Source organism: Cydia amplana, chromosome 2 (genome assembly GCF_948474715.1).
Source record: "Cydia amplana chromosome 2, ilCydAmpl1.1, whole genome shotgun sequence".
In the NCBI taxonomy this organism is placed as follows: domain Eukaryota; kingdom Metazoa; phylum Arthropoda; class Insecta; order Lepidoptera; family Tortricidae; genus Cydia; species Cydia amplana.
The window spans coordinates 1,525,716-1,552,439 of NC_086070.1; the positions used below are offsets into that span (position 1 = coordinate 1,525,716).

The 26,724-nt window shown below is 41.6% G+C and overlaps 1 protein-coding gene across 1 annotated transcript in view; it reads left to right on the forward strand.

Moving 5' to 3' along the window:
• The window catches only part of LOC134655781 (adenomatous polyposis coli protein-like), a 53,126-nt gene that overhangs the window by 20,854 nt on the left and 5,548 nt on the right, over positions 1-26,724 (forward strand). Inside the window, exons 2-12 of the mRNA XM_063511246.1 lie at positions 5,119-5,391; positions 12,207-13,586; positions 14,001-15,942; positions 16,358-16,529; positions 17,517-17,614; positions 18,012-18,757; positions 21,381-21,498; positions 22,349-22,551; positions 24,554-24,619; positions 25,219-25,298; positions 26,295-26,413. Of these exons, the coding sequence (XP_063367316.1) occupies positions 5,146-5,391; positions 12,207-13,586; positions 14,001-15,942; positions 16,358-16,529; positions 17,517-17,614; positions 18,012-18,757; positions 21,381-21,498; positions 22,349-22,551; positions 24,554-24,619; positions 25,219-25,298; positions 26,295-26,413 (5,170 nt within the window). The 5' untranslated portion in view covers positions 5,119-5,145. The remainder of the gene's footprint in view (positions 1-5,118; positions 5,392-12,206; positions 13,587-14,000; positions 15,943-16,357; positions 16,530-17,516; positions 17,615-18,011; positions 18,758-21,380; positions 21,499-22,348; positions 22,552-24,553; positions 24,620-25,218; positions 25,299-26,294; positions 26,414-26,724) is intronic.

Genomic DNA, 26,724 nt, shown 5'->3' on the forward strand with positions numbered 1-26,724 from the left:
ACGTTTACGTTGTACGTTTCTAATTATACGTGAAGGTCGACTGATAAGAGTTTGCAAGGCAAAGTATGTGTTAGCGAGGTGTCTTGTATGGTAGTGGAACATTGCTATTGTTTACTGTTTCTTTGCTTAACCCTTTGCCTGGCTAAGGGATATATATTTCCCACATACGGCACTTCAAACATGTGTTCTATTTTCGATCAGTAAGACTGACATTCGATTATAATTTTTGAACTGTCAGCCTGGTTATAGTCAGTCAGTCAGTGGTGTCAGCCTGGGTAGGCAATAATTTATTTGAGAGGTCTTCTTGTTGTATTTGTATTGGTTTTCCATTTGTTCTACCATTGATCCATTGCTTTAGCATAAGCATTGGGTGGCACATATGAAGCCCTAAAAAATACTAAGTTATTTTGTACAATAAAACAAAGACGACCCTGGCCCTGTTAAGGGTTACATTTGCGTGCAGTTTTAAACAACGGTAGAATATCTAATTGTTTTAAAAAAAAAAGAGTCTAATAGTGTTAAAGTTAATTAAATTCTTCATGCCCACAACTCACTTCACTACCATAATTTGCCCAAATACTTAGGTATGGCCGCGTCATTTTCATTGTAGATATTTCAACAATTACGGTGAAATGTGTTGCCTAAATCACGCCAATACATAACATTCGCTATAGAATATAAAACAACTAATCAATATAGATTGAAACTGTGTTATGTGGTTTCATTTAAACCACATTGTTTAAGTACACTTCATAAAAAAAAATCTCTTAAAGGTCAAAATGAAGCACGTAGGCATTTTAAAACCGCTGGCGGCGAGGGTTGCAAAGGGCCATCGAAATATTGTCAAAGGAGCGTATCTGGGTCAAGCCGCTTGGAGTAAGGCGTGTACAGTCAGCAACAAAAGTGACCGCGAAAGCGCACAAAATGAACCGCAAACAAGACCCAGAAAAGATTATATTGTTCGACGTCAAGCGCTGGTTATTAACTTTTTAGCTTAGGTAATCTAGTTTCCTACCACCAATTGTTAGAGTGCGCTCAGCTCGCTACTGCGAACAGTACCTAACACCAATGACACTGACAGACATCGGTTTCGTCTCTGTACCTAGTACTATTTTCTATTTTGTGCCACCACGCACCTCGCACAAAGTCAATAATCCCAATTACTAGACTATCTCCTAAAATAGCTCAATCTTTCAGCTAAGGATTGCCTCATTTCGGCTACGAGGTACAAAAATATTAGCTGTTAACATTAAGAGCACAGCTAAAATTACAGGCGACTCTTGTTGTTGTTCCTGGAGACCCATGTAACCGTTATAAATCCCAATACATAATATATTACACAACACGGGTGGACGACCAAGATAAAGTAATTCATTTGGATGTATGAGCTAATCTTGATGATGTTCAGCGAATGTGTCTGACTCATTCTAATTGACCCTCTTAACAACACGATCTTAGTCGTTTATGTTTTTTGTCGAATGATTCATCATGAAACCCTGCAAATTACCGTCAAGTTAGATTTTGAATCACACGATAAAAAATATAAACAACCAGAAAACTGATCACTTAACATTTATCGTAAATGCGGCGGGTGTACAGAATGCGATTCCCATTAACATGTAACTTCTACATACCGTTGATAACCTTACAAATATGCTACGCTATCAATTTATTAAGCTTCCATCGCTAATATACAGATGTAGTGCATAATTATTTTCCATCGTATTTTCACGGAAACGTTATACGAACGTGTCTTGCTATTTAATTCAGTCTCGGTACAAAAAGTACTGGCATGGACTGAACTAGCATGACAATTACGAACGTTTCCGAGATAATACGATGGAAAACAATTATGCACTACATCTGTAGATATGTAGGTACAGTCAACAGCAGAACTTGCTAAGCGGGCGATGACTTTAAAATAATTTGAGCACAAATTCATTGTTTAAGGAATAAGCGTGTGTGCTGATAGTTTTATCTCATGCGCTTACCTACTTCTGCTATTGGTTTTACATAATCCTACGTTATTACGTACATATTTAAGCGGAGTTTATTTTTTAACAGTTTAATGACATCCTTTGTAACATCCCGTCGCCTCCCCATGGTCGCACATCTGGCACCAGTAGGCATAAAGTTAAAGAAAACTCGTAAAAATAAGCCTTGAGCGCAATGTAAATAAATTCATTTATTCTAACACAAGACTAGTCACTCGTATATTTATGCCTCTACTATTTTCCGGTTAAAATAAACGAACTAGAAAGGAGGAAGAAGGGACGCTAGAAATTTACATGAACGAATTACATACACTTAATAACCGATGTAAGTTCTTACTAATTTAGATAATGTCATTATGATAAACATGGGTGTCTGAACGGCTAAAACATTTAAGTGATTTTTTTCATGTAGATTATGATGCTTGGGGTCATAATAAATTTCTGAAGATGTAGGTATTTTTTTTTTTAATTTCTGTTTACAAAATACGCTGACTTTTAGAGACTTGAGTAGGTACCTAAAGATATACCTCTTGAATCTTCTGCAAATAAAAAAATAAATGCAAAATGATGAAATGCAACCATAAATTAGCTCAGCATATTGATCAAATCCATCTGCCGTCCAGACTCCCATTTCCATATTGTTGTGGAAACTGAGCAGATGCCGACTTGTTATGATTGTTATGAAACAGTTTACAGCGGTGGTATTTTGAGCGCGCCCGTTACGTAGACGTAAGCGTAGTTTTACGGAAACCTCATTCAATAGTTACTACGTCAACAATGTTCACATAAATTAGCTCACCGTATTAATTAAATCCACATATTCTGCCGTCTAGACTCCCATTTCCATCTTGTGGTGGAAACTGAACTGAGCAGATGCCGTATTATGAAATAGTTTGCAGGGTCGGTATTTTGAGCGCCCGTTACGTGATGAGACGTAACTGTCGTAAGCGTAGTTTTACGGAAACCTCATTAATTAGTTACTACGTCAACAACACTATTCACAAACGAATGTTCTAATTTCAAATGTTAATATTTTGAACTCACTTGTAACCTACTTAAATCTTGCAAATCAATTTTAATTTAATTCTAATAGCCATATCGATTTGAAATTTTGCAAGTTTACAGAGACTTATAATACAGATACAATAGAATGGTATCATCGAGCTGACCTAACCTAATGAAGCCAGAGTATTCATGAGTATTGTATAGGCAACTCTTCAGTTGATAGACCGCTTGATATTTGGCGCATGCGCACATGATTCGTTTTGAAGAGTCCAATTTCAAGTTAAATGTGTTCTTTTGCAGATACTTACCTATGTACCTACTCTTTATAATACAATGTATAAATTCCGGTCCGGACCACGATACCATGATCACTGATATCATTATCTATGCACATGCTACTCATACAATCTAATCTATTAATTAAGAGCGATATCGATTGTGCACTGTATTGTGAGTTCATAACTACACCTGGCAGCTTTCCAGCGATGCCGGTAGTAAATTTAACGCTGCCCACCCCGCGAGAGCCCTTCTGACATTAACAGTTGTTAGGTGAAGCTGACCCACTTCGTTGATAAAAGGTTTGAAGGGATATTGTCTTAAGAGAAGCTTTGAAAATGTCACGTCACGGGGTGACCTGAATAATCAGACCTGAGTTAACAATAGATTATGGATAAGATTTAGGTCTTTACAAAATTGGAGAGGAGAAATTGTGTATATGTATGTAGGTACGTACTTACATCAAGAAATTGCTAAAGTTTTATTTTTATTATATGAGTATATGAAATTTGTCTTCATTTAGGTATATCTTATCCAACATAGCTGTTCTTTTCTGTAGTCTTATAACCTTAACATGAATTGTAAGCTAAATAACTTCAACTTAATATTGTTAACAGCAAATAGGTACGGATAACTTGCAATAATAGTGAGGCTGACAACAGTCGAAGTATGCCAAGTACACATACATACCATTTATTATATCCCCCGCAAATCGTAATCTACTGAACTACTTTGCGTTGCGGGAGTTAAGTACCAACCATTATTTAAAGTAGTTCAATCTGCAGGAGAACGATAGTTTCATTAGAGGGATATATTATCTTCATTTCGCTTTCATTATTGTGTGTAACTACGTTTTATAAAATATTAGTTTTGTGATATTGTGAGTGTAGCCATATCAGTTTCTCAGGGAGCCAGGATGGTGGGCAGGCTGTGCTTTTATGAGGCTTTCGAAATTTAAAATTAACTGGTGTGTCTAATTTCTAAAAATCCGTTTAAGATATAAAATGCAGATCTTACTCGTTATGACTCAGGCGTGCTGGCAACCTTACCACCAGTACAACACCAGAGGTTTCTAAGCGGGCGAAATATTCATAATTACCTAAGCAGCACAACTTTATTTTTAAGAGAGTAAGCACGTGTACAGATTATTTTGAGCGTCCCACTCGCCGTTGACTGTACAATTGTACATACTGTTGTATAGTGTCTCAAATTCAGTAACCACAATAAGCGTTTTGCAGTGGAACTCACAAAACCGGGTCAGGGGACCACAGCCGCGGAATCCAAGCGTACCTCGTAACACTAAATGTATCGTAAAGCGATCGTTACCCCGCTTCTGGAATGGCTCACTAAGATAGCTTGTGTAAGATTTGAATGGACATGATGTTGTAGGTATATGGTAGATATCTCTTTAGAAACTGAACCAGTAAATGTGGAAACATCAGGGAGAGATAAGTCGAATTGAATAAACGAATGTATAATTTTGTCCCGATTTGGTGTTTCCTCTGGCCAGCTGTTCAGGAAGCTGTCCAAATCGCGAGTTATGGAAACCAAGGGGAGAGGCCTTTTCCCAGCAGCGAGACAGTCAGATAGGCTAGAAAAAATAAACTTTGGTCATATACGGGCCAGCCAAACAAGCAGTCACTGACATGCAGTAAGAATGACGCCATATCAAATCATAGGACTTCATTAAAAAACTGTAGGTAGGAATATTTTAAGAAGTACCTAATCCCACAATAGTTGTCTAGCCTAATTGATAGAACTAAGCTTTTAAAAAACATGACAAACGTAACATCGGTATCCAACGCCAATACCCAAACTCCATAAACTTACCAACCTTTTCTAGAAAACAAATGAACTAAAAAAAGCCAAAATGAACCGCGATTACTACAAAGTATCGTACACGAGCAACCGCATGCCGACCATCTCCGACGATGTGCTCGACAACGTCGTCGACACGGAGTTCAACGCGAACCAGTTCAAGTTGTTCGACGACTTCACGACGGACATGAGGATCAACTTCAACTCGAGCAGCTTCCGGAGGAGGGGCGACCCGAACGACTCGGGCGTCGACATGGAGAACGGGAATCCGATGGATGACACCAATGAAACTGATTTGGTAAGTTTTTGCAGGCTCTCTCCACTCTTATTTAATAATAATAATAATAATAATAATATATTCTTTATTGTGCACCACATGATGAAAAAGAATACAGAGAAAGAACAGACATTACATTAGGTAACAACAGGCGGTCTTATCGCTCAAAAGCGATCTCTTCCAGACAACCTTTGGGTAGCAGGAAACCAATAACTTACAACAATGAACGGGTAGTGCTGATACGAGATTACGTAGAGTACTAATAGAATAGCCTCACATATCAAGAATAAATATAAAAAGATATATTGAAGAATTATTTTAAGTAAATACAATAAATATATAAAATACATATATATATATATATATACATACATAAATAAATAAAAGCAAATTAAGGCAGTGACAGGTAATGGGATTTTAAAAGATTTTTAAATATGGAAAGGGATTTGGCGCATCTTATATCCGACGGCAAAGCATTCCACAATCGAACAGCCCGAAAAGTGAAGGAGGTATTATAAAATTTAGAAGAAGAAGAAGGAGGAGCAAGGAGATGCTTCTCCGCACACCGCGCAGAAGAGAGATATTTAAAACGTTCTTTAAGGTAAGGGGGGGTAGTGGGGTTGAAGAGAATGTTATAAAGAAGGGTGAGAATGTGAGAGTTGCGACGCAGACGAATTGGCAACCACCTGAGCTTGGTTCGAAATTCCGAGACGTGGTCAAATTTGCGCAGGCCATATATGAATCTAATACAAGCATTTTGTAATCGTTCTAGTTTGTTTAGCTGGTCCTCCGTAATATCCAGGTAACAAATATCGGCGTAATCTAGTATGGGAAGAAGAAGAGATTGTGCAAGCGCAATTTTGGTGGCAAGCGGCAAAAAGTTACGAACTCTACGAAGTGACCCCAAGGAAGCAAACAATTTCCTACTGGTCTCACTGATCTGTGGTATCCACGAAAGTGTACGATCTATTAGAATACCGAGATTCTTTACTTGACTCGAATAAGGAACCTGGACGCCATCAAACACTATGGCTGGTAAGCTGTGCAAGTCAATCCGAGAGGTGAGTTGAGGACTACCTAAAATTATGGCCTGCGTTTTAACCGGATTCACTTTCAGTCCATAGCGTTTACTCCAACTGGAGATGGATTCCAAGTCCCGGTTCGTGGAGCTAATAGTTTGAGAGAGATCACTAATTGCACACTGCGAGTAAATTTGGAGGTCGTCGGCATAGAGGTGGTATGAAGAGGAAATATCACTAGTAATTTTATTAATAAATATTGAAAATAGGAGAGGAGACAACACGCCGCCTTGCGGTACACCGGCCAACGTGCTGCACCACGAAGAACAAGAGGAATCTACTTTCACGCGTTGCCGACGGCCTTCAAGATAGCTATGAAACCAATCAATGACTGAAGGAGAAATGTTAAGAGAACGCATTACGCCAAGTAAAACATCAAAATCAACTGTGTTAAATGCATTGCTGAAATCTAACAGCGATAGTACAGTGAGTCTACGGTTGTCCATTCCGGCCCGAATATCATCAGTAATCTTGACAAGGGCTGTGACTGTACTGTGACCGGAACGAAAACCAGACTGGTAAGGATTCATGAGCTCATACCTGTTTAAGAAGGACGTAAGCTGCTGATGTATTTAGTAAGACCATAGAGAAAAAATTACATAGATTGCTCACTCCACACATCAGTTTTGGTACCAAAAAGACTATTATTTTCATAGTCGACATCGACATCGAGCAGCGAGCATCGAGTAGCGGAATTATCAGTACTGTTACTTGACAATAGATGTAGCACCGACCGGAAAGTCTAATGCTCATTGCTCAACAACATAACACACCAAAACTGATGTATGGACCGAGCACTCTTATCCTACTATATTTCTCTATGGTAAGACGGTAAGTGGTATAACCTGCATCATTCAGAAACAGACAGATTTAAACAAAAATCTTCTTTAGGTAGGTAAGTAACATGACAAATTATCGACATAGCAAGTCAATAGCTTGCTCTTCGTGGGTGGATAACTGGTTACGACAACTTAATTAACGAAGTTGGCAACTAAACCAGTCAATAGGTTTCAAGGACCTGCTTCAAAATTATTCCCTGTTTCCTAACTCTAAACGATTGAATTATTTGTTATTAACATGTTATTGTGTTCTCTGTGCTCAACGATGTGCACTGAGGAAGATCTCTTGAGGGTTACACCTCCTGAGGGCTAGAAGTGGCAAAAAATTGGCAAACATAAATTTAGTTTTAAGAAGTTCGATCCCTTTACACGAACAAGAAGAAGATTGAGAGATAATAAGTTGACATAAATTTAATACGAGCCGTAGCACTCGTAGCCAAGATAACAATCGTTTTTCGACAAACACGAGTCGCAAAGTAAAAATGTATCGCCATGACAGGTGATGATTATTTGAGTTAATATATGGAAAACGTTACCACTTGGTTAGGCCCCTAGGTCGGTCAACGTGAACTCTTAACCTTAATGACAATAGCGAAGAACCCGCATAAAACAAAAGCTTGACCTCGAATCAATCAGTTTACAATTAACCGGCGCCACCCATTGTCGGCCGGAACGTCCATTGTCCACTCTTCTACGGCATTGTCACTGACTCATTGTATTCATTATACGGCTGTCCCGTACATTGGGATGCTTAAGAAAAACAATCTTGAGCGGAGACAGATGCGCGTCAGAGGTTAAAACAATCTAGAGAGGGTAAACTGAAGATTACGGTCGAGTTCATGAGATTACTTGTGTTCCATGTGTTCTGTGGCTCCATAAGGTCTCAAACATAATACCTGAACAAATACTGTTTTCAGATTATACTCTTTCCCTTCCTAATATTGGATATCAGGTAAGTTTGCTGGAATTCGCAAGGCAATTGAAAACGTGTGCACTTTTTTTACGTGTAGCGAAAACGCGAAAAGTACAAAAGTATGGCAATATCTCGTCGATGGCTATGGGCCTAACGCCTAACTTATTTATTCCTGTATCACTGTTAAAACAGAAAAAAACGCATTACAGGATTATATCTGCATAAATATATTGAATGTAGTGAAGCAAGAATGAAAATTGCTTAGTATTCTAGCGCGTCGCCTAAGCGACTGGAGGAGATTGATAACATGGCACTTGTTGGGACGAAGGTCAAACTATATTGCGTGGAGAAAATTTCACGAACCGAAAATAATAAAGGTTGTTATCAATGTTGCGTAGGTTGGCGAAAGAAAAGGTTTGATTCAATTCGCGGGGATATCATTGGCTGCCCAAACCCGATCGGATAGTATAATCTTAATCATGTCTACGTACGTAAGTTTCTTAGTATGATGACTGTACACAAACTTACTCCTTGGACAGTTTTACAAACATTTCAAAACTTTTTGTTCCATTCCAGCACAATTATTAGACAAAATTAAATTTAAACAAAAAAGTAATTAAGCTAACAACGTGTGGTCAAACTGGAAGTTAAATTATTAATGGTAATACAGCGCTGACCTAAATATGGCATTCCCGGCTAGATGACTGTCGTTTATAGACATGACGCCACCGCGTCAACCGCGTGTGTACGCTGAATGTAGCTTTGTTAACGTTTTAACCCTATTACCGCTGACTGACATATTCACAACTAGCGACCCGCCCCGGCTTCGCAAGGGTTACACAAAATCTTAACAAATTATACACCTAAACCTTCCTCTAGAATCACTCTATTGATAGGTGAAAACCGCAGGAAAATCCGTTCAGTAATTTTCGAGTTTATCGCGAACATACCTACACACAAACATACAAAGGTTTGTTGTTTGTTTAATAAGGTTTAGTGATGCTAAAAATAATTTGTCTTAAGAAAAAGTATTGTATTTTTTCTATTTAGGTGTTTCAATCTAATATATTTTATATTGTTCGAAACTGTATTCGTATATTTTTGACAGTACTTTCGCACTTAATTTGACATGGCGCCCAAAGGGTTACTCTGATATAATGAACATTTATTACCTACGTAGTTTTTTTCAATAATATTAAATTGAGGAAATTATATTCAACCCGGGTATGTAAATTTTTATTCTCTATATTTATGCTTAAGTTCGTATAAACACCAAAAGTTTACCTTTTAGTCGTACTCGAAAGGTTCATTATTAATTAAAATACCTACTGCTGTAACATTGTGCCAAGTGCCAACAAAAAGTCTTGAACAGAAAATTCATCAGTCGCGCAGCTCTCGCGTTACATTTTAATTTATTGTCCATCTCCAGTGGGAACTCATTTGTTCAACTGGTGACGTCACTGCGGTTTTATGTGTCATGTCACATATGGTGCAGAATTACTGATGTCGTTTAAAAAAAGCGGCCAAGTGCGAGTCGGACTCGCCCATGAAGGGTTCCGTATTTAGGCGATTTATGACGTATAAAAAAACTACTTACTAGATCTCGTTCAAACCAATTTTCGGTGGAAGTTTACATGGTAATGTACATCATATATTTTTTTTAGTTTTATCATTCTCTTATTTTAGAAGTTACAGGGGGGGGACACACATTTTACCACTTTGGAAGTGTCTCTCGCGCAAACTATTCAGTTTAGAAAAAAATGATATTAGGAACCTCAATATCATTTTTGAAGACCTATCCATAGATACCCCACACGTATGGGTTTGATGGAAAAAAAATTTTTGAGTTTCAGTTCGAAGTATGGGGAACCCCAAAAATTTATTGTTTTTTTTCTATTTTTGTGTGAAAATCTTAATGCGGTTCACAGAATACATCTACTTACCAAGTTTCAACAGTATAGTTCTTATAGTTTCGGAGAAAAGTGGCTGTGACATACGGACGGACAGACAGACGGACAGACGGACAGACAGACAGACAGACAGACATGACGAATCTATAAGGGTTCCGTTTTTTGCCATTTGGCTACGGAACCCTAGAAAGAAACAATGAATTATTAATTTACAGCTGTGGGACACTGGCAATTAGGGCTGAAATGTTTTCAACTTTTCCACTGCGTGATATGTTACAAAACGGTATTTGACTGAAAAGTCAATCGACTGTTCTTTTTAAACTGTCAAAACGATTTAATTATTAATGTTATTATCAGGGGTCGGACAAAAAGTGCGGATGACGTCAATCCACTTATAGGATGATTTCAAATAGTATTTTTGATTTTCATAAACAATTATCACTTATCATTTATCAACCTCTTTATTAAACGATATCGCCACTTGAAATGAGTAAGTACGTTTTTGACTGACACATTGTCAATCAGATGAACAATAAATTGACTTCGTTATTGTTTAGCTATTGTATCTTCACGATTATATTTAGCTAAAATGTATATTTACTAATGTATAAGAAAACGCTCTAAAATGTCATCTGTACTCGAATATTGTGGCAATTTTCCGTTTTTGGAGGTACGTGACAAACACGTATACTGCTCTTGCTGTAATCAAGATATACCAACGAAGAAATTTATTTTATTCACTACATCACCCTACCACCTGTATTATTAATTCCATGGATTTATTTACGATTATTTTGTTACTTCATTAATACTACTTTGTTACTACATGTCACACGGAAGTTTAAATACAAACTCAAACATCATCCTGTGTGCAAGATTACGTCATTTTTACGTCATCGGCTCTTTTTGTCCGACCCCTGGTTATTATGGAGCTTATATGATACACAGACCTGTGACGTCGTGAGCCGTAGATCGTGATCGTGATCTAATTACAGTTAGATCAAAAAACTATACTCGTCCTTTTCTTTTGGGTACTAGTACCAGTGTACTAGTAACAGTATATTATGGTTCTCTCTGTCTATGTTTGAAATGAGACAGTCCTTTGTCAAACTATACGTACTTACCTATAAACTACTCTTGGTACCTAGTTATTTTAGATTCATATAAATATTTTTTAAAATACCACGGACTACCTTTTTTTCCTTAATTTCTAGTGATTTACATATTAGTAATCAATATACTTTAACTAACAGTCTTCACCCCTAATGCTAATGTGCATGCGAGTTGCCGCATGTGACGTTGAATGGAACAGGAAATGGTGTATTTTTTTTATCCTTCGGTCCTTATTAGTTATTTGAGTCAACAGTTACTGCTGATGTATTTGACACACGTTTCTGTCACCGTTACATATTTAGTGGAGTCATTGTTGACCGAAACTATAATTCTGATTAGAGAAAATTGGCTAGTAATGCATTATGCAAATGAACTTGCAGCCTAAACAAATGAGACTGGTTATTAGTTGTACTATATACCTATTATTACCGTTATTAGTTGTATTATATGTTTTACAGATATTGTTTGAAATATTCATATTAATTGGACAATAAATGTCAATAAAAGGTTATATACAAAAATAGGTTTTTCATTAAATTCTCTGTCTCTGTTTACTTTACGAAAGGTATTTTCTGAAAATCGTCATATTTTATGAATACGCTCACTCTTTCCGGGTTAAATGTAGAAAGAAAGTTCCAATGAGTAAATATTTGTGTTAGCCCACCTAAACAGAAGTCGCATAATTCAGTTGTAAAATTAAAAGTGCGTGTAAACGTCGGCATTTTAATGATGTAATAAAAATAGCACTGGCCTACACACGGGCGCGTACGGTCAACCTTGACCGGGACTTTCATGTTTAAGCTTTAAGCCGGTTGCCATGCCGCCTTCACCCATTTCTCCTTATAAGGTGTACTTTTGGCACTGAGGAACCGGCTTTTATTTGTATCTCCCCCATTTACTGAGACAATTGCAATTAAAGGCGACTAAGTGGGGCAACATGTTCTAGAACACTTTTTAACAGTTCAATTTTACTTTGTTACAGTTGGAGAACGAAGTGATGGTAGATCCCTGGAGCAGCATGGACTCTTCAAATTCGCCGTTAACTGACTCCGTACCATCCGCCAGCGATGACTGCACCCCGTCCACCTCCAGTGAACCCCCGCGCGGCTCGCAGGATCCTTCCCCTCTGTCCCCCGAAGCGCGCCGCCCCATCGACTCAAAACACCCCAAACCCCCTCAGACTCTACCCCCCAAAACGGACAAAGCGCGCTCTCGGGACCTCACACTAGCCCTGGATCCCGACCCGCTCCCGCGCCGGCATTTCCTCGACGACGATTACCAGAACCCCTCCAAATCGAATATAGAATGTCGCATCCCCAAACCACATTTCCTCGACCACTCGCCATCACCCGATGAATTTGACGAGCGCAGCGACATCACCAACCCCAACTTCCTCGACGACGAAGCCGAGGACGACCAAGCGCAAAAGAAAGCCGGCGCCCTCCCCAAAAAAACTACAAAGAATTCCTCATATTTACCTCAAGAAGAACGACCGCATAGGACTAGTTACCGGAGTACGCTACATTACGGCTTAGAAAATGCGGCGAGATCTAGTGAAAGAGACAAAAGAGCCTCACAGCTGTATAGGGGCACATGGCCCGGCGAGCGAGACATTTGGACCGGCCACGACACCGCGAGCGTCCGGAGCTTCTCCAGCAACGGCTCGGCCGAAGGTCACCGGCCCTCCTCCAATCTAGACAACAAAATGGACTGCGTCATCTCTCTCATCTCCCTTCTTAGCTTATCGCCAGAGAACAACGCCGACCTGAGCGGACCTCTACTAGAAATGAGCAGATCAGTGGAAAGCTGCATCGCAATGAGACAAGCGGGCTGCATACCCTTACTAGTGCAACTGATCCACTCCAAAGTACCCAGAGAGACGAGAGACCGCGCCGCAAAGGCGCTGCGAAACATCATCCACACTCAAACCGACGACAAAGCCGGCAGACGAGAAGCGAGAGTCTGGAGACTACTCGAGCAAGTTAGAGAATACTGCTACATCTTAGAAGATGTCGTAGAAAACCGGAAAGAGGGGAAGGAAGTTATCGAAGACGATGGTAGTAAACATCCGAGTCAAAGCGTGGCTGCGTTGATGAAGCTGTCCTTTGACGAGGAGCATAGGCACGTGGTGTGCCAACTGGGTGGTCTACAAGCTCTTGCGGCGTTAGTGAGTGGAGACCAAGCAGCGCACGGGAGCAGAACTGACGATAACACGTGCCTGACGATGAGGAAGTACGCCGGCATGACGCTGACGAACCTGACGTTTGGCGACGGCAACAACAAGTCGTTGTTGTGCTCGTTTAAAGACTTCATGCTGGCGTTGGTGGAGCAACTAGAATCGCCCAATGATGACATGAGACAGGTATGTTAACTTGCAGACTTACATACATAGCTGCTTTTATAAACTGTTAATGGTTTAATTGAGTACTTACTAGTTAACTCCTAACTCCTGCTTGAGAAACAAGAAGGACCAACTGAGAAAGTGGAGATCAATTTTTTGCATAAATAATGCAATGGTGCTGATTTTGTCACAGTCATGTTATTCATTAAAAGATTTATAGTTACATTAGTTACGTTATTGATATTGAATAGGTACCATTTTCTATGTCATGCATGAGTATCATGACCCATTAGAACTTCTCAAAATTTATATCACTTTGTGATTTTCCCAATGTCTCGCTTACTTGATGTCAAACATTTCAAGTAAAATGTAACATGTCAAATGCTAATTTCACATAAATAAGTCATATTAACACTTCATTTCGTTCTCCATCAGGTAACCGCTGCTGTATTACGTAACTTATCATGGAGAGCGGACACCAGCAGCAAGCAGGTCCTGCGAGAAGTCGGAGCCGTGAAGGGCCTCACCAAAGCGGCCATGACGTGCCAAAAGGAGGCCACCCTCAAGTCCGTACTCTCTGCCCTTTGGAACCTCACCGCCCACTGCTCCATGAACAAGGTCGCCCTGTGCTCCGTTGACGGCGCTTTAGGGTTCCTCGTCGATATGCTCAGCTACGACTCCCCGACCAAAACCCTCGCCATCGTAGAGAACGCCGGCGGCATAATGCGGAACGTCTCCAGCCACATCGCCGTCCGAGAAGATTACAGGCAAATTCTCCGCGAGAGAAATTGCTTGAGTGTCTTACTGCAGCACTTGAAGTCACCCAGTCTCACCGTCGTGAGCAACTCCTGTGGCACGCTGTGGAACCTCTCTGCGCGCTGCCCGCAGGACCAACAGTTCCTATGGGACCACGGAGCCGTGCCCATGCTCCGCAGCCTCATCCATTCCAAGCACAAGATGATAGCCATGGGCTCAGGCGCGGCCCTTAAGAACCTTCTCAACTCCAAACCGGGAAAGACACACATCATCTCGCTAGACAGCACAGCTAGAACTATGAACCTGCCTGCTCTGCCTACACTCGGAGCTAGGAAACAGAAAGCTCTCGAACAGGAGTTAGACCAGAACTTAGCCGAAACTTGTGACAACATCGAACCGGCGACCTCCCCTACCACAAGCAATAGGGACGAGAAGAGTCTCTTCACGGCCACCGAGCGGCAGATCGCCATGAACCTCAACAGAATGTCCTCGAGCTCGCCTTTAATGGGAGCTCTGACCTCACAAATATCACTCAGCCACAGCGCGCATCTCGCCAGCTACCTTAGCTGCAGTAACACTTTATTAAAAGGTGCTTTAGTCACTCGATCTACCACGGGAAGCTCTAGCAACGTCAACCGTTCAGACAGCAAGGATTCAGTCACGAGCGCTCATTCCGACACAGTATTCGAAAGGGTCATGCGCACTGGCAAAGTCCCCGTACCGACACCCAGAAACAAAGACTTGATGAAGAGTGAATCAGGCGGCGAAGCGTTTAAAATGGTCTCCAAACCTTTAGCCAAAGACGGTTTCCTGCGATATCCAACGCAACCTCCGATACCACCACCGCGAACGACCGACATGAGAACTAATTACACAGAGTCTGGTTACGACGTCGACCAAGACTCTTGCGACCAGCCTATAGATTTCAGCAGAAAATATTCGGAAACCAAAACCAACGAGCCGGAACCGTCTTTAGCCGAAGGCAAACCCAAAGCTACCAAAAAATACAAGAAAGATAGTCCGAGCACCTTCGGAGATTACCAAGAGACCGATTTAGATCAGCCAACGGATTATTCCCTCCGCTACGCTGAGCACCAATCAGAAAACGGTTCAGACATCTCCGAGCCGGCCGCCCACGAGGACACTATCAAACACTTCGCCACTGAGGGCACTCCGTACGAAACCCCGATCATTTTCTCCACCGCCACCTCCATGTCTGACCTTAGAGTCATAGGCAAAGACGGGAAACCAAAATCAACACCGAGCGTGAAAGAAAACCCTGAAGTCATGACGCATTCGGACGAAAAGGATACTTGCTCCATAGAAGATCCTCCGAGACACGACAACGACAGAGCGATAGTTACTCCCCAAAACCCTGAACCTATCCCTGAGAAGCGAAGTGTGTTCGACACGAAGTTCAGCTCAGGGATGATAAGTCCAGAGAAACCAGTGAACTATTGCGACGAGGGTACTCCTGGCTACTTTTCTCGAGTTAGTTCATTGAGCAGTTTAGGAGAGCCCACAGAAGAAGACAGTTTGGCGAAGAAGAATGCGATGGCTACTATTAATGTGGAGCCGAGCGTTCAGGACCAAAGCGCCAGCTCTTCGAAGGATAAAGAAGGTGAGGGTTCAGTCTATTTTTAGAGAATAGAAGTAAATTACCAGACCAAAGACAAGATATAAAATAGTTTAGAATGAGTAGAAAAGAAATTAGTTTATTGGTTACAAAGTTCATTGGGTCACAAAAAGTATATAGTTGCACGATAACGGCACAGTATTATGCATACGATATTAGAGTGAAAAGAAAAAACGAATGCCGAAGAGATCAATGAGAAAATTGTCTCGGTTGACTTTGTCAGCCTAACGAAAACTTTTTTCTTTTTCACTTTGAGTAGCATTTTAGATTAATGTTAGCACAAGCAATCTAAGTATGTCATTATATCTATTATGACGAAGACAAGCGCATAACTAGAGATTTCAAATGATTATTTCTGACCCTGTCTGTTTATTGACCTCAACTGATTGCAATTATCCAGGTTCAAAGGCGGTGACATTCGCAACGGACCCAGTAGCAGTGAGCTCCCAGCCTTCCACGCCAGGCCGCTTCGTAGAAGACACCCCGCTCATGTTCTCTCGCTCGTCCTCTCTGGGCTCGTTGCCTGAGGCCGACGAGCAGCAGGACCAGGGTTCGGTGCTGTCTGAAGTCAGGTTCGTCATGTCATATCATGTCAGTTCTTACGTTACTTTTTAACGTTGTGGACTGACGGCTGTTCTGTCTTAAAATTTAAAAAGTTTTTGGCAAAAATTTAATACAAGGTACAAGCTTTTATCGTTGACTGTACTTTTCTTACGACAGACAACTAATACTAATCGAGACAATTCTAAAAACCCCTAACACTAACCTAATTAGGTTGCGTTGTTTCATCACAGAGTTCCTATGGCCACCTCCTGTCTCCATCATCAGATCAGTTCGACAGTACCATATTATTGTATTGTCATCAGAACTACATACTCGTACTTACGGCTGCCAATTTTCATGACGCTACGATCCTTGGAAGATGGTTAGATTAGTTACCTTAGATTCCATTACATAGTTACATACAGGTCGACCTAATAAAAGCTTGTTAAAATCGCAGCACATCCGTTTCCCAACATCCGTTTTGAATTTAAGCAAAGTTTTAACAAAAAAAAGTAATCGATGTGTTCCCTCAAAAATAAAATTGCGCGTTTTTAGAAGCAATTTAACTTTTAGGTATAATTTTTTACAAATTTTTACCTATGTTCGTGAGATTTTTCTATAAAGCGAAAGTCAAAAATCAGGATTCGAATCGATTGCTCTACATTGCTAATAACATTTTTGACAATTGATTGTTCAAAAACTCCGCTCTATAAACTTACGGCACCTGAAGCCGCGCTTCATTGGTGAGATCTCATACTAAGGTACTACGCCCAACATAGAATAAAACTGATAATTAATTTACAGTACATATGGTGCTACTTTTCGTCCCTATGTCGAAAGTTTAAAGGGCCATCATATGTACTACAAAACGTACGATACACGTGCGAATAGGTAATTCGCAACTCGCGTCGATTTAAAACACTCCCTTTGGTCGTGTTTTAATTTATCGCCACTCGTTTCGAATTTCCTCTTTTCCGCACTTGTATCGTAAGTAACTATTGTATGTTTGTCTGTAGCCGGCTGACATCGGGCTGCATCTCTCCGAGCGAGATCCCGGACTCGCCCGGCGCGCCCGCCTCGCCGCGCTGCGCAGACGTCGCTACGCCCCCGCCAGGTAACAACACTACTGTCCTTCCATATCAGTGTCCTTTTGAAAGGGCAAATTAAACATTTCCAAAAAACATTCATTCATTTCATTCACTTGAATTTTAATGGCGACATGTTTCGAGCCCATCGGGGGTCCTTCCTCAGGCTCGAGTGTTCGCGGCGGCTGCACTTCATGCAAATTCAAGTGAGTGATGCCGTTGTCGTCTAAACAGTTTAAAATATGTCTCACGAAAGTTTAATTTCGAATAAATGAATGGAATCTCCAGGAAGCTGTAGACGTAACTGACCCTCCTGCATACAAATTTCTATGCGTGGGGGGTCAGTTATCTCTGCAGCTTACTGTACCTCAAAATATAGAATAGTATTTTCAAAAATCAATTTCATCTAAAGTAAACTGTCCCCAGTGTGTGAACCGGAGCTGGACCTGCGCGATCGTCGCGAAGTGTCCGTGTTCGAGGAGCGCACGTCGCAGTTCATGGTGGAGAACACTCCGGCGCAGTGCTCGCCGCCGAACCTGAGCAGCTTGAGCAGCCTCACCATCGAGGAGGAGGTCAAGGTCAGTGTTGGGAAACCTGTTGTGTTTGAGCGTAACCTGTCCCCAGTGTGCGAACCGGAGCTGGACCCGCGCGACTGTCGCGAAGTGTCCGTGTTCGAGGAGCGCACCTCGCAGTTCATGGTGGAGAACACTCCGGCGCAGTGCTCGCCGCCGAACCTGAGCAGCTTGAGCAGCCTCACCATCGAGGAGGAGGTCAAGGTCAGTGTTGGGAAACCTGTTGTGTTTGAGCGTAACCTGTCCCCAGTGTGCGAACCGGAGCTGGACCCGCGCGACTGTCGCGAAGTGTCCGTGTTCGAGGAGCGCACGTCGCAGTTCATGGTGGAGAACACTCCGGCGCAGTGCTCGCCGCCGAACCTGAGCAGCTTGAGCAGCCTCACCATCGAGGAGGAGGTCAAGGTCAGTGTTGGGAAACCTGTTGTGTTTGAGCGTAACCTGTCCCCAGTGTGCGAACCGGAGCTGGACCCGCGCGACTGTCGCGAAGTGTCCGTGTTCGAGGAGCGCACCTCGCAGTTCATGGTGGAGAACACTCCGGCGCAGTGCTCGCCGCCGAACCTGAGCAGCTTGAGCAGCCTCACCATCGAGGAGGAGGTCAAGGTCAGTGTTGGGAAACCTGTTGTCTGTGAGCGTAACCTGTCCCCAGTGTGCGAACCGGAGCTGGACCCGCGCGACTGTCGCGAAGTGTCCGTGTTCGAGGAGCGCACCTCGCAGTTCATGGTGGAGAACACTCCGGCGCAGTGCTCGCCGCCGAACCTGAGGGCCTACCGCGAACCACGTTCGACGTGTTTCCTCTCTGTCGCACTTGTAAATTCGTACGTAAGTGTGACAGGGAGGTAACACGTCGAACGTGGTTCGCGGTAGACCCTCTGAGCAGTTTGAGCAGCCTCACCATCGAGGAGGAGGTCGAGGTCAGTGTTGGGAAACCTGTTCGAGTATTTAATACTTAAATCTATACAATACAGGCCGCGTAGCCAAGATGCCAATCGCTTACGCTTGTAGCGGTCGAACCGTTACTGTCGCACTAATATGGAAGAGTGATAGAGAGACACAAAGCGTAATTATTCATATCACACGTGTATGTTACATATTAAATTTGTATCCAGGGGTGTTAAGCTAATCGTTATGCTGACTGTACCTGATGAGTAATGATTCTGATGATGAAAAACAAAGTTTTTTTTTAAATTGTGACTAATTATTACGAATTGCCTGAACTAGAATATTTATTTCCATCTTGCTTACCTGAAAGAGAATTATCTAAATAAGTGAATACAGATGCAGTGAAAAATCCTTTAAACCGTATTTTCACGGAAAAGCACGAACGTGGTATGCTATTTCAGTCAGTCTCAGTACAAAAACTACTGAGGTTGACTGAAGTAACATAACAAATACGAACGTTTCCGAAAAAACACGATGGCAAAGGATGGAATAATTGAAGGATCCTGCAATTATTCGTTTAATTTAAAAAAAATTTCTACTCCCGTACTTTTATTTGTCATTTAAAGGGTCGTGCACACACCTTTAAAACCCTCTCTTATAGTTGTCAAGACAAGTCTTTAGTCTATTCCCCAAAAAAGTATTTGTGCATACACGCAGTATCTTTTTGGCACTTTTACGATACTTCGTGTAATCACCACTTAAAAAATATTGTATGGAATACATTGTTGCCAACCTAATTTTAATTGTCATTTCTGACAGATGAGTCAACCATAGACATGTTTTGGTTAATCATCATCATCAGTTTTCATCTTTATAGGGCTGTATCTCCTAAACCGTGCGTCGTAGCGCAAAAATAATCAAATTTTCGTTCCCCTTTGAATCCCGTAAGTAATATTTAAAAAACACAAAAAACTAAAAAAAAATTAAAAAAAAAAGAAAGAAAAATGTTTATGGGTTGTATCCCCTAAACCGTGCATCGTAGCGCAAAAATAATAAAATGTTCATTCCTCTGTAAGAAACCCCTAATTAATATTAAAAAAAAATAACCAAAAAGAAATAAAAAAAAAAACTTTATAATGCTGTATCTCCTAAACCGTGCGTCGTAGCGCAAAAATAATCAAATTTTCGTTCCCCTTTGAAACACGTAAGTAATATTTAAAAAACACAAAAAACTAAAAAAAAATTAAAAAAAAGAAAGAAAAATGTTTATGGGTTGTATCTCCTAAACCGTGCGTCGTAGCGCAAAAATATTAAAATGTTCATTCCTCTGTAAGAAGCCCCTAATTAATATTTAAAAAAAAGACAAGAGAGAAATAAAAAAAAAAACAAAAAAAAAACTTTATAATGCTGTATCTCCTAAACCGTGCGTTGTAGCGCAATAATAATCAAATTTTCGTTCCCCTTTGAAACCCGTAAGTAATATTTAAAAAACACAATAAACTAAAAAAAAATTAAAAAAAAGAAAGAAAAATGTTTATGGGTTGTATCTCCTAAACCGTGCGTCGTAGCGCAAAAATAATAAAATGTTCATTCCTCTGTAAGAAACCCCTAATTAATATTAAAAAAAAAACAAAAAAGAAATAAAAAGAAAAACAAAAAAAACTTTATAATGCTGTATCTCCTAAACCGTGCGTCGTAGCGCAAAAATAATCAAATTTTCGTTCCCCTTTGAAGCCCCTAAGTAATATTTAAAAACCACGAAAAACAAAAAAAAAAAAGTTTATGGGTTGTATATGGGTTTTATCTCCTAAACCGTGCGTCGTAGCGCAAAAATAATAAAATGTTCATTCCTCTGTAAGAAACCCCTAATTAATATATAAAAAAAAATAAAAAATAAAAAATAAATAAAAAATAAAAAAAAATAAAAAAATAAACAAAAAAAAATATTTATAGGGCTGTATCTCCTAAACCGTGCATCGTAGCGCAAAAATAATAAAATTTTCGTTCCCCTTAAGAATCCCACGCACTGAACAACCTATCATATTAGGAAATTAAACAATCATCATCATCCATTTTTATTATTATTTCATTGCATTTCAAAGTAAGTTCTTGGTCGTAGAAAAAGTATTGTATGCAACGTTGTTTAACTGAGTCAAAAAATACTCGTGGCGTCTTTATTAACAATTTTCGGCTTCGCCTCAAATTGTTACTCACGCCACTCGCCTTTTTTGACCCCTCTTAAACAACGGTTGCATAAAATACTATTACTACATTATTTATTAGTACCTAGAAGGTTTTTATAAGATTAAATAAGCAAGTAATCACAACTACAAATGATTTACAGCCATCAGAGCTAAGCTTGAAGCTGTCCATCGAAGACAACGGCTGCAAGAATGACGGCAGCGAGCGCTCGCCAGCACCCCGAGCCCTCCCTGTCAGGACGATCAGTGCACCACTACGAGGTTAGTGCTTTATGTCAAGTTAGTGGCAAAGTCGGACTCAATGTTCGCTCTTATTGTAATAAATAATATCTGGGAGACCGATCTTTGCTCGGAAAACATAAAATCTCAAAAATTAGTGTTTTTCCAGAGATAAGACCTAGCTAGATCGATTTTTCGCCCCCGAAAACCCCCATATAGTAAATTTCATCGAAATCGTTAGAGCCGTCCCCGAAGTATATATATATATATATATATATATATATAAATAAACAAGAATTGATCGTTTAAAGGTATTAGATTAGATAGTTCAACTTGGTTCAACGAAGAGCAACTAAGATGTTACTTCATTGAAAGACAAGCCATATGAAGAACGGCTTCAGGAATTAGGTCTTACAACATTGGAGGACAGAAGGAAGCGAGGCGATCTTATTGAGACATACAAAATCTTGTCTGGACACTACAATGTTCCTAATATTATACACATCAAGCCAGAATGTAAGGTTAAGAGGACACATTTAAAAACTTGTTAAACCTCCGTGTGCTAGTAACCCTAGAAAACACTTCTAGCCGAATCGTGTGGTAAATGTGTGGAACTCTCTACCAGAAACTGTTGTTAGTACACTTACACTACACTTTCCAAAATAGACTGGATACACACTTTAGAACTTTAAAAAGTGCAAAATAAAAATAAAATACAAGTGCTTCGATATACTTACACACATCAGCTCCAAGAGCTGCTAATGTATCAAATAAAATAATAATAGTGCAACACGAGGTTGTAAACTCTTTAAAAAACCAACCATTTAAATTGTTTGAAATTTGAATTATGAAAAGTCTGTGGCCAGGACCAATATATTAAAAATTGTTTCAGGAACCCAAACCCCCGGCGACACGTGCCAGGTGTACTTCACAGAGGACACGCCGGCCATCCTGTCCAAGGCGGGCAGCAACTCCAACCTGTCCGTGCTGTCCATCGACTCGGCGCCGCCGCGGAACGCTCCCGACACCTCGGACAGCAGCAACCTGAGCGACGCGGACCTGCTGGAGGACTGCATACAGAAGGGGATCGCTAACGTATGTACCACGTCTGCCCAGTGTCCTTCATATTGGACACGGCCATCCTGTCCAAGGCGGGCAGCAACTCCAACCTGTCCGTGCTGTCCATCGACTCGGCGCCGCCGCGGAACGCTCCCGACACCTCGGACAGCAGCAACCTGAGCGACGCGGACCTGCTGGAGGACTGCATACAGAAGGGGATCGCTAACGTATGTACCACGTCTGCCCAGTGTCCTTCATATTGGACACGGCCATCCTGTCCAAGGCGGGCAGCAACTCCAACCTGTCCGTGCTGTCCATCGACTCGGCGCCGCCGCGGAACGCTCCCGACACCTCGGACAGCAGCAACCTGAGCGACGCGGACCTGCTGGAGGACTGCATACAGAAGGGGATCGCTAACGTATGTACCACGTCTGCCCAGTGTCCTTCATATTGGACACGGCCATCCTGTCCAAGGCGGGCAGCAACTCCAACCTGTCCGTGCTGTCCATCGACTCGGCGCCGCCGCGGAACGCTCCCGACACCTCGGACAGCAGCAACCTGAGCGACGCGGACCTGCTGGAGGACTGCATACAGAAGGGGATCGCTAACGTATGTACCACGTCTGCCCAGTGTCCTTCATATTGGACACGGCCATCCTGTCCAAGGCGGGCAGCAACTCCAACCTGTCCGTGCTGTCCATCGACTCGGCGCCGCCGCGGAACGCTCCCGACACCTCGGACAGCAGCAACCTGAGCGACGCGGACCTGCTGGAGGACTGCATACAGAAGGGGATCGCTAACGTATGTACCACGTCTGCCCAGTGTCCTTCATATTGGACACGGCCATCCTGTCCAAGGCGGGCAGCAACTCCAACCTGTCCGTGCTGTCCATCGACTCGGCGCCGCCGCGGAACGCTCCCGACACCTCGGACAGCAGCAACCTGAGCGACGCGGACCTGCTGGAGGACTGCATACAGAAGGGGATCGCTAACGTATGTACCACGTCTGCCCAGTGTCCTTCATATTGGACACGGCCATCCTGTCCAAGGCGGGCAGCAACTCCAACCTGTCCGTGCTGTCCATCGACTCGGCGCCGCCGCGGAACGCTCCCGACACCTCGGACAGCAGCAACCTGAGCGACGCGGACCTGCTGGAGGACTGCATACAGAAGGGGATCGCTAACGTATGTACCACGTCTGCCCAGTGTCCTTCATATTGGACACGGCCATCCTGTCCAAGGCGGGCAGCAACTCCAACCTGTCCGTGCTGTCCATCGACTCGGCGCCGCCGCGGAACGCTCCCGACACCTCGGACAGCAGCAACCTGAGCGACGCGGACCTGCTGGAGGACTGCATACAGAAGGGGATCGCTAACGTATGTACCACGTCTGCCCAGTGTCCTTTATATAGGACACGCCGGCCATCCGCACCAAGGACCCCAATCACGTCTGAATAGAGAAGAAGATCGCTAACGTATATTATATGTAGTTACTAATAGTATGGTATAGTTGCCAAGTTGCCATACCCCAGAGGTTGGGGGCCCTCTCTATCGCTCTTGCGTATTCGAGCTATAGAGTAGAGACAACGAAATTTCGATTGTGACTTTCGCAAAGTTGGTCATTTACTGGAATTTATCTGAAGTGTCGAACGTTTTTCTCATGAATAACTCTAAAAGAACACTAACAAAGTATAGTTTTTCAGTTCAAGTCAATATCGAGTTGAATTGTCAATTATAAATTCATGTTACCTAATTTTTTAATAGAATATTTGACGACCGGTCTGGCCTAGTGGGTAGTGACCCTGCCTGTGAAGCCGCGGTCCTGGGTTCGAATCCCAGTAAGGGCATTTATTTGTGCGATGAGCACAAATATTTGTTCCTGAGTCATGGTTGTTTTCTATGTATTTAAGTATTTGTATATTGTATATATCGTTGTCTGAGTACCCACAACACAAGCTTTCTTGAGCTTACCGTGGGGCTTAGTCAATTTGTGTAATAATGTCCTATAATATTTATTTATTTATAAATATGTTTTTTTGCAGGTGGTGAAAAACAAGCCGTCATCGGACTTGTCTCAAGTTAACTACTCAGACCGGGATAACGTTTATGTGAGTATTTGTCCATCATTAGAAGCTTTTATTTTAATTAACTAGCGACCCGCCCCGGCTTCGCACGGGTTAACAAATTATACATAAACCTCCCTCTTGAATCACTCTATCTATTAAAAAAACCGCATCAAAATCCGTTGCGTAGTTTTAAAGATCTAAGCATATAGACAGACAGACAGCGGGAAGTGACTTTGTTTTATACTATGTAGTGATACATCATCTTCTTCCTCGCGTTGTTCACGCCTCATGGGAGCCTGGGCTGCGCTTGGCAACTAAACCCAGGAATTGGTGTGGGCACTAGTTTTTACGAAAGCGCCTGCCATCTGACCTTCTAACCCAGAGGATAAACTAGGCTTTATTTTCATTAAAACATACACTTAAATAATTTTTGAAAATTTTATTTTTCTGGTCAACGAAATTATGTTTTAATTTCCAAGGATATCTCCAGGATCAAGGAGATTCGAAACTCTTGCGAAAGTGATTTATTATTAAATGTACGATTATAAAAAAACCTGGGACAGAGTTTTTGACGTTGTCTATACGAGGGACACGAGGGGTTAATAATAAATAATAAAATTAGCATATTTCGTGTCGTACAGAGATCACTGCCCCCGTATCTCCGGACATCCACCGAAACCGTGAAGATGTCACACGAACACGAAAGGAATGTACGAGTGAGGTGAGTTTGCCATTTTGAAGTAGGAGTTTTGGTGTCGTGATAAACAAATGTTTCTGTTCGAATATCATGGTCAGGGGTCGGACAAAGAGTGCGGATGACGTAAAAATGACGTAATCTTGCACACAGGATGATGTTTGAGTTTGTATTTAAACTTCCGTGTGACATGTAGTAACAAAGTAGTATTAATGAAGTAACAAAATAATCGTAAATAAATCCATGGAATTAATAATACAGGTGGTAGGGTGATGTAGTGAATAAAATAAATTTCACGAAACTTGCCACAATATTCGAGTAAAGATGACATTTTAGAGCGTTTTCTTATACATTAGTAAATATAAATTTTAGCTAAATATAATCGTGAAGATACAATAGCTAAACAATAACGAAGTCAATTTATTGTTCATCTGATTGACAATGTGTCAGTCAAAAACGTACTTACTCATTTCAAGTGGCGATATCGTTTAATAAAGAGGTTGATAAGTGATAAGTGATAATTGTTTATAAAAATCAAAAATACTATTTGAAATCATCCTATAAGTGGTTTGACGTCATCCGCACTTTTTGTCCGACCCCTGATCATGGTTATTTATACGCCTTTAAATGTGTTAGTAAACTTTTAAGTGCCGTAGATTACTTAGATTTGTATTAAAGACGGTTGTATTTTATTTCGGAAATTTTTAGTTCAGCTAATATAGTTTGAATCGTGTATACAGGGTCATTTTTGGACCGAGCCATATTGTGCGAGATGATTAGGTAGGTCACACTGAACAAATTTTTCTATGAGACCAACCCCGAAATCCCAAAAAAAAAAATTTGCCTTCCCATAGAAAACGTCGACATCCACTGGACCAAAGCGGCCAAAAAAATTTTTGTGATTTCGGAGTCGGTCCCATAGAAAAAGTTGTTCAGGAGGCCTACCTAATCACCTCGCACAATACGGCTAACGGTCCAAAAATGTTCTGTAGAATAGAATATTGACCGTATGTAAATTCCCAGCCCCAGTCCTGTGACGTCCGCGCCGGCGCCGCCGCTGCCGCCCAAGGACTCGCGCCGCGCCGCGCCGCCGCGCCCGCCGCGCGCCGCGCGCCCCGACCACGAGCCGAGTGCACGACCAGGTACACCTACACACGGGACCCTCCTTTTATAATTTTTTAACGAAATATATATGTCGAAGAGGGAAAAGGGGATGCTAGGCTATTGTGAGGGGTGGTGGTGGGCGTGGTACCTCTGTGTATTACTTCACAGCCAAAATAGTAGGTATTGTATTGTATTGTATTTATTTATTGCAATTCACATGTACATTACAGGTTTTCCAAGTACTTAAGAGTATAGGTAGGTACACAAATGACACATGAAACCCTGATGGGCGCAGCAATCAGGTAGATACGTAAACAATACTAGTCGTTTCGAGCATAATTTCATCAAT